Source organism: Pagrus major, chromosome 19 (genome assembly GCF_040436345.1).
Source record: "Pagrus major chromosome 19, Pma_NU_1.0".
Lineage (NCBI taxonomy): Eukaryota > Metazoa > Chordata > Actinopteri > Spariformes > Sparidae > Pagrus > Pagrus major.
This window is the reverse complement of record NC_133233.1, coordinates 3118492-3133567: the sequence shown is the minus strand read 5'-3', so window position 1 is coordinate 3133567 and position 15076 is coordinate 3118492. Positions and strand designations below refer to the sequence as shown.

The 15076-nt window shown below is 40.8% G+C and overlaps 1 protein-coding gene across 1 annotated transcript in view; it reads right to left on the bottom strand.

Annotated features, from left to right (window-relative positions):
- The window catches only part of LOC141014500 (rho guanine nucleotide exchange factor 4-like), a 155019-nt gene extending 140810 nt beyond the window's left edge, over positions 1-14209 (bottom strand). Inside the window, exons 1-2 of the mRNA XM_073488318.1 lie at positions 13821-14209; positions 6071-6100 (exon numbers count right to left, since the gene is read on the bottom strand). Coding sequence (XP_073344419.1) covers positions 6071-6100; positions 13821-14009 — 219 coding nt within the window. The 5' untranslated portion in view covers positions 14010-14209. The remainder of the gene's footprint in view (positions 1-6070; positions 6101-13820) is intronic.
- Positions 14210-15076: the final 867 nt, after the last annotated feature.

Below are 15076 nucleotides of genomic sequence, written 5' to 3'. Positions count from 1 at the left end.
TTGGGTAAAACTGGATCATATTTCATGGAGACTTGCCTGAACTCTGAATGATTTACAGAGTCTCCAGATGAACAGATGACTTTACTTGTTGCTAAAGTAATTGCTACCAGCAGCTAACTGTACCTGGACTCCAAATGAACATGGCCAGTGTCAAGACTGAACATAAACTTTGAAACCAACTGCAGTCAGTTTGACAAGTGGATATCTAGTATTGAGGTGGTTTACAGAGTTCAGCTGCCATCTGACACCACTTTCTTGTTTAGTCATACAGCTATCATTAGCATTCATATTAACTGACGATTGTGAGGCCCCAGGTTGCCCAACCACCTTGGTACTGTATTCCCTGTCGTCAAATTGGCATCCGTCAGTCTTGGATACTGCATCTGTTCTGGCCGTGTTTGCCATCAGCCATCTGATCACTTAATCTGCCGTGTTCACTGTGAGCTCCTGGTGACCCGGTCAGTCTACTACTTTGACATGTAGCTGCATGATGGGGGGCATAATTCACATTCTGCACTTACACTATTGGCTACAATAAAAATCAATCAAAGTTAATCAATCTCCTCAACAAGTACCTCCCTACCAGAACATTTTTACAGGACATGTATATATATGGAAGCTCTGCCTTCAGTTTCATGGAGACTTTAAATGAATCAGGTCAGAAAAAATTCTTTATCCAAATCCAAACCAAAAGTTGATGGGTTCTATTTTGAGCCAAAACCCATCCTTTATCCAAGTTTGTCAGGAAACCCTAGTTTTTGCATAATACTACTGACAAACCAACCAACCTACAAATGTACATGGGTGAAAACACAACATCCTAAGCAGAGATAAAACTTCAAACTGATTTGCTGCAGTATGTAGAATTTTGAGGCATTAGGAGGATTTATTGGAAAAGACAGGGCCATTCGATTTTCACGTTTTTACCACACCTCTAGATACTAAGGGCCGGATCTACTAAAGGTTTGCGTGTATTAAAACGTGTGCAAACTCCTTGCACACGCAAAAAATTGTACAAACTGATTTACTAACAGTGCGCAAAAAGGGTTGCGTCTGTCAAAGGTGCAAAATAGCACGTCTGCATCCAGTTAGTACGTTTGCAGCAATGAATATGCAATATGAGGCGTTTACACGCAATTGTGCGTGTTCTGGGTGGAGAAAATGTAAATATATTAATTTAGCACACACAAAGTGATTTATCAAACCTGAAAGCATTTTTGCTCATAGAAACTGCTTCTATATTTAACACGTCTCAAAGGGAGGTGCAAACGGTTTGTATGCGTAATTGCGCACACATGGCTGCGGTTATTGTTGCAAGAAGGAGACGCCGAGAATGCATTTTTCACCCTCGTGTGAACACGAGGGTGAATGAGGAAACTATCACTAGAACATATCGCCTATCCAGCCTTGCCATTTTGGAGCTGTTGGAGGAACTCAGAGCAGATTGCACCTGCTCCTCAATGCTGGTCAGAGGCATCTCATCCACGGTGCCCCTGCCTGTTTTATTTGCAGACCTTTTATTATACACCAATTTTTCTTTAGTTCTTCTTCTGATGTCTTGGTATCTCCTTTTCACTTCATCCACTGTTCGCCTGTTTTTTCCAACAGCATTAACTTTTTCACCGATTTTCTCCCACACGGCGTTCCTTTGCGCGACCGTCAGATTCCTTTGCTGCAGCTCATTGAAATGTTTATTCGCATCCTCTACCAACACTTCTAATTCCAAAGGGTCGAATTTCACTTTGCGCTTTCGCTCTCTCAAACTCGCCATGCTGAAAACCATGAAACACGCTAAACCCTCATTTAAATAGGCATGTCTCCAACACGCTTGCATCTGTTGTCATTTACGCAATCACTCTTAGTAAATCGCCCGCAAACCGTGGTTCAACCCCACACGCAAATTTCTAGATTGCGCACGCAGATTAGTACAAGCAATTTGGGATCTTAGTAGATCCGGCCCTAAATCTCACACACTGCACCTTTAACACAAGCTTTTGCTATACTTTCGCTAAATTATCTTTAGCTCTATTATGTCTCCAGTGTTTTTTTGTTGTGGAACATTGAGAAATTCACTAAGAAAATATTTTATATTTTTTATTTATAGAGGTGAATACATCCTTCATGAAGCAGATGATGTCCCCACTTCACAGCTCCACTAAGGTACTGTAGCATCTCAGTCCTAATTTGCAGTGGTTTACAGTGAGTACAAGTGTAGGATAAGCTTTTGGTCCTAATCCTTTAAAAATGTCAAGCATCCCACAAAAAGTCACCAAGTTCAGAGCCTTAGTGTTATTCCCATAATCCTGTGACTGTGGCAGAATAAGAAGAGCAGCAGAACATATGTTTTGTTTTCATGACTTGTTAGAGTTCGGTTGGCTATCAGAGAGAATGTACGACCCAGTAAAGCTCTGGTTAAACAAAGACAAGACAAATCAAACACAGTGGAACTAATGAGGCTGGTCATTACGTAACTCTTACTTTTGTCACTTAAAAAGACTCTGTGGACCTGAACTCTTCTTCCGGCTCGATTACAGATTCTCATGTTCACATAGTGAGACACAGCCTTACTTGTGCCATATTCTGCGTTGGCCAACACAAGCCCCCATGCAATATTTTTTCAGCTCTACCACAGGATACCAAAAACTGCAGTTCCTCTAATGGCCACTTGAGGCTGGCCCCAAAAGCTGGTCAGTAAAATCCCATGTTACAATGCCAAACTTAACAGCAGAAATAAACATGTCACATACCCATGCTGTGCTCCTTCATGCTTGCCAATTAAAATGGCCCACAGAGAAGGTGGCAGTTAGTACTTGGCACCAGTGTCGCCCTGGCAGCTTTAACTGCCCAAAGCCCTTTGAGATGCCTTCAAACACAAATGCACTGACTACAGCACTGTGAGTAACTGCCACTGAAAAGAAGACATACAATCAGCAGGAGAAAATGGCCCGTCTGTGCTGACTTCTGGATCAGCTGCACAGTTGCTAGGATATAGGCTTTTCCTGACCTAACAATTTTTAACTCTAAGCACTCTTAGTTTAAATGAAAATTAAAAAAAACACACCCAGACCATTTTCTGGATTTAAAAGGGTTAAAGGAATAGTTCACTCTAGAACAAAATTCAGTCATTATCGACTCACCCTCATGCTGATGAGAAGTCCGGTGTAGTTTCTTATTCCTCAAAGTGCAGCTGGAGACCCGCGGGGGTACCCTCCGGCAGGAATAATCCATATAACGAGCGTCAATTGTGCCCGAGAGGAAAAGGTCCATAAAACTACACAAAAACTTTGTAATATTCCTCCATACTGCTCATCCGCTGCAATCCAAGTGTCCTGAAGTGGCAACATCCAGAGTTTACTCGAAACAACGTCATTTAGTAAATTTTTCTAGCCTAAACAGTCACTATGCTATATCTGCCTGGAGGCACGCTCCGCGTTCACGTTCAGTCTCCCTCACAGCGTTTGCACTACGGAAGTCGCGCCAGACAAGATCAACAAGACTCGCGATAGATACACACCGGTATTTACATCCTGCTGTGAGTGTCAAAGTTTCAAATCACTGGTGCAGGCAGATCCCTCTTGTGTTTGTGTGCCGCGCGGTCACTCAAAGCAGGAAGTAAATACCGGTGTCACGAGTTCTGTTGATCTTGTCTGGCGCGGCTTCCGTAGTGCAATCGGCTGTGAGGGAGACTCGTGTGAACGCAGAGCGTGCCTCCAGGCAGATATAGCATAGTGACTGTTTAGGCTAGAAAAATGTACTAAATGACGTTGTTTCGAGTAAACTCTGGATGTCACCACTTCAGGACAATTGGATTGCAGCGGACGAGCAGTATGGAGGAATATTACAAAGTTTTTGTGTAGTTTTATGGACCTTTTCCTCTCGGTCGCCATTTACGCTCGTTATATGGATTATTCCTGGCGGAGGGTACCACCGCGGGTCTCCAGCTGCACTTTGAGGAATAAGAAACTACACTGGACTTCTCATCAGCATGAGGGTGAGTCGATAATGACTGAATTTTGTTTTAGAGTGAACTATTCCTTTAACAACAGTCGCACTGTAGTTTAGTTGTGTTTAGTTGTGTCATCACTGCGCTGTACTTTTATTAACACATCTCTTGTCTGCATCCAGTTGCTGTCTCACTTTCACACCATAAACATCAACTACCATGCTCAATGATTCACCTCACAGACAAACATGCACACAAACCCTCACCTGACACAATCAAGCAGCTCTGTCACATAGATGCAATGCTGTGTCGCACGTGTGCTACTGCTTTAATTTCACTCATCTCACAGACTCATTTTGCATAGCACGTACAACATACACACCAACGTCGCACTGTAGACTAATTAGCAGACTGAATAGCAGCACTGTGTCTCCCTAACTGTTGACAGCAAACTGGTATGGCTTTACAGAAGAAAGGTGTTATGTAGTGCAGTGCAACTTCACCCTATATTGATATAAACGCTATTGTCTAAAACTATATCTCACTTGGAAATATATTCATATACCTTAGTCATTATATTGCTGGTATGCCAGTCATCAGGTTTTATATAAACTTGTGTCCATGTCTAAATTGAGTGCATGATGTCATTAAAGCAAAAGGGAGACATACCAAATATTAAGACATTTTGAAATTCATGGACATTTTTCAAAGATTCAACTTTTTACTCAAATTGTTACACTGGTATTGTTATTGTAATAAATAAGAACAAGTTTTACATTCAAAACAAATGAAAAATAGAAGTATCTTGACTCGTGGTCTCATGCTACGTACTAAAATATTCAACAGCCTGGTTACATTACAGTTTATACATTTAACTACTACTCACCAGGCCACCGCAGTATTATATTTTATGTTTATTTCTATATTTTAGCTCCTGCACTATTTTAGGTCTTAGATTCTATTTAGATTGTTCTACTTTTTTCCATGTGATTTTTCTTCATACATATTTTTTTTACATATTTACAAGAGCAAAGTTGGAGGGAGCCTGAGATCTAACCGCATTGCCAGCCACTGCTTCACTGCAGTTGAATAGCCTACATAAAAATAAGAGAACTTAGACAACCTGTACATCTGCAAACATCTCATGCAGACACTGGCATTTTTTGTTACTGTGGCTTGGTTCACACATAACCAAACAAATCAAAATAAGCACTAAATAAATCTGAAATTAGGAAAACAGCTACAGTAGCAGCAGAAGCAGCAGCATGTCCAGACAGCTCCCATAGTTCTATTACTGCTGTGTGCTGTGGTTTCGGAGCTCCACATTGAACCAGACTTAACTCCTTGTAGTTCTGTAAATTATAGAGAGGGAACCTGACAGCATTTCCTCATGCTGTGCCCTCAAAGTGTGGAATGGAGTTTGTTTTTTTAACACAATGAGATCCACTCCCAGGGGAATACCCCAGGGACCACTGACGATCAGACTGTATGGGCTGGGATATTCAGGTTCAAGTGGGGATCACGGCACTGAAATCTGTTTCTTTTTTTCCCTGTGTCAAAGCAGACTGAAAGACAAACATAACAGGCTCAGCTCTTCTGAACCAAACCACTTCAAAATAGAGACAGGATTTATATATCACAGTCACAGTGCGTACAGTGTGTTAAGCACAACAGCGTCTAAGTTCATTTACTTCTGGAGGAGGTCACTATAACAGTGTGTGTGTGTCAACTTGCTGTCTGAGAGGAGAGCAAAAAAACACAGCTGGTACTGGATTATCAATACTGCAAAAAAAAAGTACAGAAACCATTTAAAATATGCAGTATTTATATGTATTGATATTTCAATACTTTTGACAATACTGCAAGTTACAGAAGTACTAAGAGGTGAACACAGATGTCTCTGGTAACCAACACAGCTACACACATAGTGACCATCGACAGCTTTAGTTTAAGAGAGGAGACCTCAGGGTGGCCCCAGTCAGCTCTACTGCCAAGCAGGACCACAACAGTGTGGATCAGTGACTTATCCGCTGCTATGACAGCATGTACCCCTCTGCTCCCAACAGAGCAGAGCCAGCAAGACAATTGTCCAAAAACAAGTTAATAGTTAAAAAATGACTTTCCTACCTGTTGAGGAGCAGACTGGCCTCTGAGTTTCTGAAGAGAAGAAAGAAAAAAAACACAGTGATGAATATAAGCTTTTTGTAAGACATTTATAGCATCATTTTCAGGAAAGCCACCCTGATCACAGAGGACCCTTCTCAAACACTTCTCAAGCCACTTCTGCAGCATACTCCACTTCTCTATTGTCCACTTATCTGTTCAGTATGTTCCGCAGAGTTTTGTAAAAATATGGCTTAAAGACATAGCCTCTCTACGTATGTTTGCACCTGTCACTCAAAACAATCCTACAACTTTTCATAAAAAACAAACTGACTCAACTGCTTTCCTACTGCAAGAAGCAAGAGTATTCATTTCAATAAGTCACTTTGTATCACAGCTGCTCTGAAAACATGCTGTGACAAAAGTAAGCCTCATAAGATGGTTAACTGGTGTTTTTACAAACAGCATACACACCACTGCACTTCTTTAAGATGCAGCAACTGTAACATATGGTCCATCTGTGGTGCTTTGATGATCACAGAAAACAGGATTCCACATAAAGAAAACTTGCAGCCCCTTGACAAATTTAATCAACATCAAACTATATGATGTGGTACAGTGAGGGTTGTCTACTACATATACTACAGTAAAACTAGGCCCTGTCTGTATTAGTCAACACTTCAAGCTAGTGCTTTAGGCATACTGATACTGTTTGCACAATTACAAAGGCTATGATAAAAAATAATAGAAAAAGAGCAAGGAGAAGAGCCAGTGGATACCAGAACCAACTGGGAAAAGGTAAGCACTGAAAACTTTCAAGAACCTTCCTGGCTTCAAATTAATGGGAAATGCTAACACACTGCTGTACTACAACTGAATTGGCTACATGGGACGCATGGTTTGATGAAAAAAATATTCACGCAAGGTCTACGTTCTAGCTTTTCTGCTAAGCTTTTTACCATTCAAATGGTCTTCTTTAGCAGATGGAGTTTGCTCAGTCTTCATTGAAATGGTTCAGCTGTCATCACCTGACCTCAGTATGGGACTTTAGTCACGTGATAACCGGTGGTTGTCTATATGTGGAGACGGTAACCCCAACGTATCTCTAGTGTCAGATGCGAATGTCCACTGACTCCTGGTCAGTAACCTTCGTAGACTTGCCCTAAATGCTTTGACGCTTCTAATGGAAAAATACTTTTTTTTGAGAAATTGATCTTCAGTATGGTGTTTAATTAGTCTCAAAACCCACACACATAAAACCCAGGTGTGTGCACATGATACAAGCACACAGATTATTTCCAGCGAGCGTTGAACCATCCTCACAAGAGAGCATTTCTGCTCCATGCACACATATAGTCCAGCAAGCACAGGGCTAAGACAAGCTCAAGCTCAGCCTTCCCTCCGTGCTCACAAGAGAGAGGGTAAGACACTGGCTATTGTCTGTCTCCCCTCTTGACCTTGTCTCTCATTAGACTCATATTTTTAACCAGCCAGAAAGCTGATGTTTTAGTGTTCATTTAATTTCTTGGTCCTTGCCATTTCAATGATGGAGTGTTGCCCACGGCTGTCCCATGTGATGTCATCACGGTGCCATACACCACATCATTCTTCCTGTCAGATAGCGTCTCATCATCCACTCCTCGTACCCACTGGCCCCATGTACTACCTGGACCTAATGGACCTTCCATTCTCTATTCTCCTACTCACTACTAAGACGTTGTGCTCTGTGTAGGGGGCTCCTCGTCACTGACCTTGTATGTTGTAATCAGAGGTTAAAAATTAAATGGAGTTGAACTGAATTACAAATAATATGGATGATGTCGTTAATGGCTTCAATAATTACTTGAGTGTTGCACTTAAGTGTTGGACCAAAACTGGCAGGAAAAATCCCTGATTCTGTGACATCTGAAGAGAAGAATGGAGATTTCATCAAAAATAATCCTGACTCAATGTTTCTGACAGCAGTGGAAGACAGTCAAATTATAAAGATTGTTCATAAACGTAAAAACAAAACTTCTACTGACTGTAATGACATTGACATGAGAATAGTTTTTAAAAAAAATCATTAAGGGAATTGCTAAACCACTAACATACATCTGTAACTTATCACTCCAAACTGGTAAATTCCCAAGTAAAATGAAAACTACAAAAGTCATACTGCTGTACAAAACTGGAGACAAACACCACTTCACAAACTACAGGCCTGTTTCTCTGCTTCATCAATTTTCCAAAATTGTAGAAAAGCTCTTTGTTGACAGACTGAACAAATACAATTTACTAACTGACAGTCGATATGGATTCAGATCCAACAGATCAACATCTTTAGCAGTCACTGAACTTACTGAAGAAATCACAAGCTCCTTAGACCAAAAGAAATATGCAGCTGGGGTATTTATTGATTTCAAGAAAGCATTCGATACAATCAATCGTTTATTAATTAATAAACGGTTTTCTGTTTTGTTTTAGTTTAGTTTGTTTTTGTTTTGTCTGAAATAAATTTGCATTCATTCATTCAATTCACACACCTGTGAGAGTAAATCACATTAACAGAGGAGAGGACCCCATCTTATAAAATTTGAAAAATAACATTATATTATTTTGTGCTGTCACACATTCTTACCAGGGGTGGAAGGTGTACTGAAAATCTGTACTTAAGTATGAGCACAGTTACATTACTGACACATTACTCCTACAAGTAAAACTAGGGGTATTAAAATAATGCTACAAAGCAGGCTATTCTTCTCAAACGCTACACAGAGTATTAGTTACTCTTTAACTGTTTATTTATTATCAAAAGAGTTGAGATTGCTACACACTGGCCATATACCATCAGCAAGTAAAGGGCATTACACCCAGTTCTAACAAGTGATTAAGAAATATATAACAGCTCTGCTATTTGTGTATTGTATTAATAATCAGATGTGTAATTATTGTTGTCATGATTACAATGAAGTTATGATGAAGTTATAAATGAGAAACAGTTACAAAATCAAATGAAGAGATTAATCAGACAAAAGTAATATACAAGCTGAAGTGAGGTAAAGGTCGAGATGTCACAATGAGTTTGTTGGAAAAAAAAAAGAGGAACAACAGTTGACCAGTACGTCATCCTGCTAACGGAAGTGGCTGCATGGCCAAAACCCCCCTCTGAAGCAATAGATGGCCAGCTGAGAGTTTAAAAAACGCAGAAAGAGAGGAGACGATGTTCTTCCTCCGCTCTCCTACCTTGGATTCACCTACAAGACGGAGTATGTGAGCAGCCTATCATCGCAGAATGGACTTTAAGAGATTCGCAGTTGGATCCAAGGATAACAGAGCACAAGGAGGATTAGCCATTTTTACCAACCAACTGTGGATTACAATGTGGACATTGGAGTTCTTTTGTTCACTCTGCTGGCATGCAGTTTGGACTTTGAGGAAATTTGGGGACCTCGGGCGGGGTTGTGAATTACTGCAAGGACTTGGACTTTCAGCAGGAAGGGAAAGGCATACCAGCCGGAAAGGCCTGACCCTCTCAATCTCTACTACATCTAAGTATTTTAACCAGCCTCAGCTCGTTTAGATGAATATTTATTATATACTGAATTGTGATCTTTATCAATAGCTATTCTTGATAATGATTGATAGTAATTGAGATAAGATTGAGCTGTATGCTTTGCCCTTGCTAAAACTTTGTAATAAACCTTCAACTGTAGTTAAAGTAGAAGTTGTGGACACTGATTTTATGATTCTTTGATGGAAGTAAAAAGTAGGTGATAAGTGTGCAAATTATCTTAAAGGTTCTTGAAGGTTACTCTAGCCTTACAAACTGAAACAGTCCCTTAGGGTTTACAAAAAGCCCCTAAAATTCATCCTAGCACCAAACCAAGTGCTCACATCATTTAGAGGAGAGCTGCTGTTAACGGGCGTGGCTGGTGGCCGTATCTGACTCAAGGGTTATTCAAGTCAGGTGCTAAGCCAGAGGAAGCAGGGTGGATGTTCAGACGTAGGCAGTGAGAAGCTAGGCGAGTCTCCTCGCTACTAGCTTAAGCAGTCCCTATTTAAATCCCATTTTAAAGTAACACCTTGTAGATTTAGGGACCTAACCCTTTATAATGGAGAGCTGGTCACCTCTCCAAACCTGCACCTGCTGCAAACTTTAGTATTGTTTTAACTGTATGTCAGGATTTTCATTGGCCATTTTGTGATTAGATAGACTTATTGATTACAAAAATGCAGATGAAAGGATTGGATGTAAATTAAAATTTAATTAATATTGAAGAAAAAACAGTCCTGCAACATCATGCCAGCACTGAACAGTAATGTTAGAGCAATTACAATAATTGATAGGAATACGCTAGTAAACACATCTTTGAAATAAACAGCAATAGGAAGATCCATGTGGATACAAAGAGAGTAGGTATTCCACATGTACCGTTTTCTTCATCCTGCAGGTCTTAATGTGTGTGAGGGGCACTGTGGCACGCGACAGCTCTCAATCAACGACAACTGACAGATTCCCTCAGAGATATTAATGGTTATTTAGACAGGATTCCTAAAAGATTGTCATAAATATAAGTTATTTCATCATGAAAATGTTGTTAAATTTCAGAAAATGAACACTGTTTGATAATATAAAACTGTGCGATGTGAGTTACTTCTAAAAAAGAGGATAGTACACAGTGAACAGGCTAATTGAGGAATGAATGACAGCTAGCTAGTCACTAGCTAACACCCAGTGGATGAAAACAGTGATAGGGGTCAGGGAGGACACAACCCTCCATCCTGGGAAAATTTTGATTTGGTGCATGCTGACACCTTTATTAATCTACGAGGTGAAAAACAGGAAAATGTAACCATGACTGAAAGCCTTTTCCACTCACCCTCACACACCTGTACACACTGCATGTCTGCAGTCGTCCATGAACTGAGTTGAACCTGCAGGCAGATTTAAGACATGACTTTTCTTGTCCCTGCAATCAACGCTGCAGGGACGAGAACATAAGACATTTTCCACCTTGTAGAGAGACCCTCTTTATGACACGCCCTTCTCTTATTAAGCTGGGTAATGGTTTTGTCAAGACAATGTGCAGAGAGCCATGACAAACTTTCATGATGCACTGCAGCATTTAAATCACTGACCAAAGCGCCAAGAAAACATGCCAGATTATTACAAACATCCTGTCCTCCACAATTTGTCCACATGTGCTGTGGTGGGTAACAAGTAAACACTGATTAGTTTTTAAGGGTCACAGAACAGAAAGGTCTGGAACCACTGCTACACACCCTTCTTCCACCTTATTTTACACTGATATCTGCTTAGCCACTGATGGTAGCCACTGAATATATGTAAATCAGTCACTGAGGAAAAATAGCTGCATGTGTAATAATTTATAGGAAACAAGAATAGGGACACTCAGTTACACCACAGTCAAACTGACTCAATGAAATGATTTTTTTTTTACTGTGAAAATTGTACCTTACATATTAGTCTTCACACCATAGGTGTGAATATTACTGAGCCCCAGAAAGATTACATTTTTTAACTTATGCACACAAGTCATTATGTAGATAATAATGTGTGCCAAGAGTATCATTTGTGTTTCATAATAATTTAATTATTTTCAGTTCATAATAACTTTATGAAGTTAAAAATGATATTTTAGGACTGCAAGGAGTCCAACTCTTGATTTATTTTTAATTACCACAACCCCCTTGTGAATTTTAGAATGAGTGAAAAGATGCAGACTCCCCCAGTCTGCATCTTTTCAGTCATTCTAAAATTCTAAGCTGTTGACCATGGCTGAAAGCACAGCTTGCACATCGTTTCCCCACAAAAAAGACTCCAAACTAAAGGACAACAGGAAGATGAGGTGCCCACCTGCAGAACCCGCCACAGTAAGGTGTCTGCCCTGCGAACCAACAGTTTTTTCAGGCAAATAAAAAGATGACGGCTACAAAAAGATGTGTATCCTGTCTGCAATACAATAAAAACATTTGTTTCAAAGCAAAATGTAAGGAAAAATGCTTCTAGTATGCTTCAATGTCCTTATACATGTTTTAAGCATATTTTGATGATTATCAGGATAATATTGTGAATCACAATTGTTTTGCCAAGGACAATCGTGACATAAAATTTTCGCCTTGTCATGATGAGGCTCACCTCCTCTAGACAGGTTTCTCCAACAAAAAGACAGACAGTCAACTATAATGATCTCTTGTAAACATAATAAACATTGTATCTGAAACCCCAACATGCTGCACAATACTGGTCCGTCCCTGGTCAACTATTCCAAACATCTACAAAAGATTTTAGCAGCTAATCTTTCCATGGCTCTAATCCGGAAGGATCAATACTCATTCATGAACCCTGTGTGGAGTTATGTGTTTTGTATTTGTTTTCAACTGAGCAACATGGCATCAAAAGTAGAAAACAGAAAGCAGGTCTAATGGAGTACCTTCATTTTGTAGAAATTCAGCATGTTATTGTCCTCTTGTGTTGTCTATTTTCTATAGTGCAGACTGAAATACTGCACTAGTACCACACATAACATTTAGGCTTTTTCATCAGCATGATTGCCAGGTTTTGGTTAACTTAAACTTTAGTAACTGAAACTCTGGAACAACTGAGAGAATTATTGATTCCATCAATAATCAGTCAATTATTTATGCATCGTAAAGTAAAAATTCCACCGCAAATTACCAACCACACTTCACCAAACACAGAGGTCATGTGATAACATTAGTCCTGTGCAAATTGGCATCTGAGATCATTTACATTTAAAGATGACAGAGAAGCTTAGGAACAAACAAAGGTTGTGGTTTCTTCTAGGAATTAAGTGTTTGAGTACAGAGCATTATGAACATTGTGTCATTATGAAAGGCGGTGTGGCGACATACTTGGTGGGAACAGAGAATTTGTGGGTGGGGTGAGTGGCCCTTTTTTCGCCAGAGCCCCTGCCTGCCTAAACATCTGAGTACTTCCCTGACACAAACAGATCCCACATGTTGTAGAACACACAGCAGACCTGTAGTCTGTGCCAGTTACTGTTTCTGTAACAGTTGTTCAGTGTAACCAGCTGTAAATGCTGAATATGCAGCATGCATTTTATTTGCATTGAAAATGTTTTGAGATGTTTAAAGAGAAAAAAATATATTGGAACTCAAACTTTTGTGTCTGTGTCCATTTTGAGTAGAAGGTGTAATATTTTCAATGTTTGATTTTTAAGTAATCTTACAGTAATCCAAAATTATTCAAATTTAGTTACATTCTTTTGTAATCCAATGGAGTATGTTACTAAAGTACCATGTAGTTTGTTTCAATAACAAGTTATCTGACCCACCTCTGCTGGACAGTAACAGTACACTGAATATAGTCATGCTGTAGATGTATGCTTGAGTCTGACTCAACTAATCCAACATAAATCTACAGGGATGTCGTTTCTAAAAGTGTAGTCCCACAGTAACAATAGAAAACAAGGTGACTTCACTTAGCCTGTACCACATCTACACTACTTCACCAAGTTCATCCCAATAAAGTTCCAGACTTTGACCTGAGCCCCACACAGACACAGACACAGACACAGACAGTCTGTCATCAACACTTGTGATTAAAACGCAGCGGGTGGATACAGTGTGTACATCGACCTGAACGGGACATGTCATGATCCAGTAAAGCTCATGTTGTTCATATTGTCTGTGCCTCTCGATACTCAGGCCCAGCGAAGTGTTCGTCTTCACCTTGGAGCGAGACTGCTTTAAAGTCACAGCTCAACATGTAAGGAAAGAATCTCACCCGGTACCACCTGAGCAGAGCCCAGCAGAGCAGGTACGCCGCCAGGCTGAACTTCGCGGTCCCGTATCTCTCCTGCAGGGAGGTGAGGTACATGAGCAGCTCCGGCCGTCCTCCGCTGCTCGGCTCCTCTCTGCGGGCCGACCCGCTGCTCTCCGCGGCAGGGTCTCCACTGCAACCCCGGCTATCCATTACTGTTCCCCGCTGCTGCAGGCTTGTTTTCGGCTCAGGAAAAGTTCACAGCTCACTTAGAAGAACCTCCGACTTGTGTTTGAGCACTGTCTGGTACTTTGAAGAACGTCTCCCATACTGTCAGCTCCTGGAGCAACTTTTCTTCCCCGGACACTTGACGCTGATGATGCCAGCGGAGAACCACACCAAGCACGTACGCTCGCTACGACAGCAACTGACCCGCTACTGACCCGCTACTGTGAGCCCTGAGTGTGAGCTCAGTACAATGTCCACATTAGAAGTCTCAGGTCAGCCCTTCAAACCCACGCTCAGTATCTGTCCTGTGATTTATCGCCACAAAGTCTCCAATACACAACAACGTCAGGGCTGGCGTACAGCGCCCCCTGTTGCCAGAATCATTTCAATACATGACTTCCCCTTTTTATCAAATGAGTAACCTACACCCAGGTCCAAGTTTATTAGGGTAACCATAGATTAAATTTACTCAGCAATGTGAATAACTCACACAGCCCAGACCTGTTTACCAGCCTCATTCCACTTCTGATCATGTTGTTAGCAAGCAAACTGACCCAATGATGAGCACAAAAACAAAGTGCACCCCGAAATTGCTCCTGATGTGCAGATGGCACCTTGTGTGGCGGCCTCTGCCATCAGAAAGGGCCCTGCGATGAGCTGGCGACTCGTCCAGGGGTGTACCCTGGCCTTCGCCCATAGAGAAACTGGGATTGGCTCCAGTAACCCCCGCAACCCCCTGAAAGGGGATTAAGCGGTAACATCCCCGCGACCCTCATGGAAAAAGCGGTAGATAATGAGATGAGATGAGAATAAACAAAGCAGAGAAATGTTCTTCTTGTTTTAACACATTTACATTTTGAGCTTTACAGGTCAGACACAGGAAATATAAAAGTCTGGCCGCTCGGTACGTCACTTTAAAAAAAGAAAGAAAAAGAAACATCTGGCCCTAGTTGAATTGGTCTTAAACAGCCTAGATACTGCACAGGTTGCTTTTTGTGATTGACACTGGCATTTTAAATTTTTAATTAATTGCAAATTTGATGTCAAGCTGA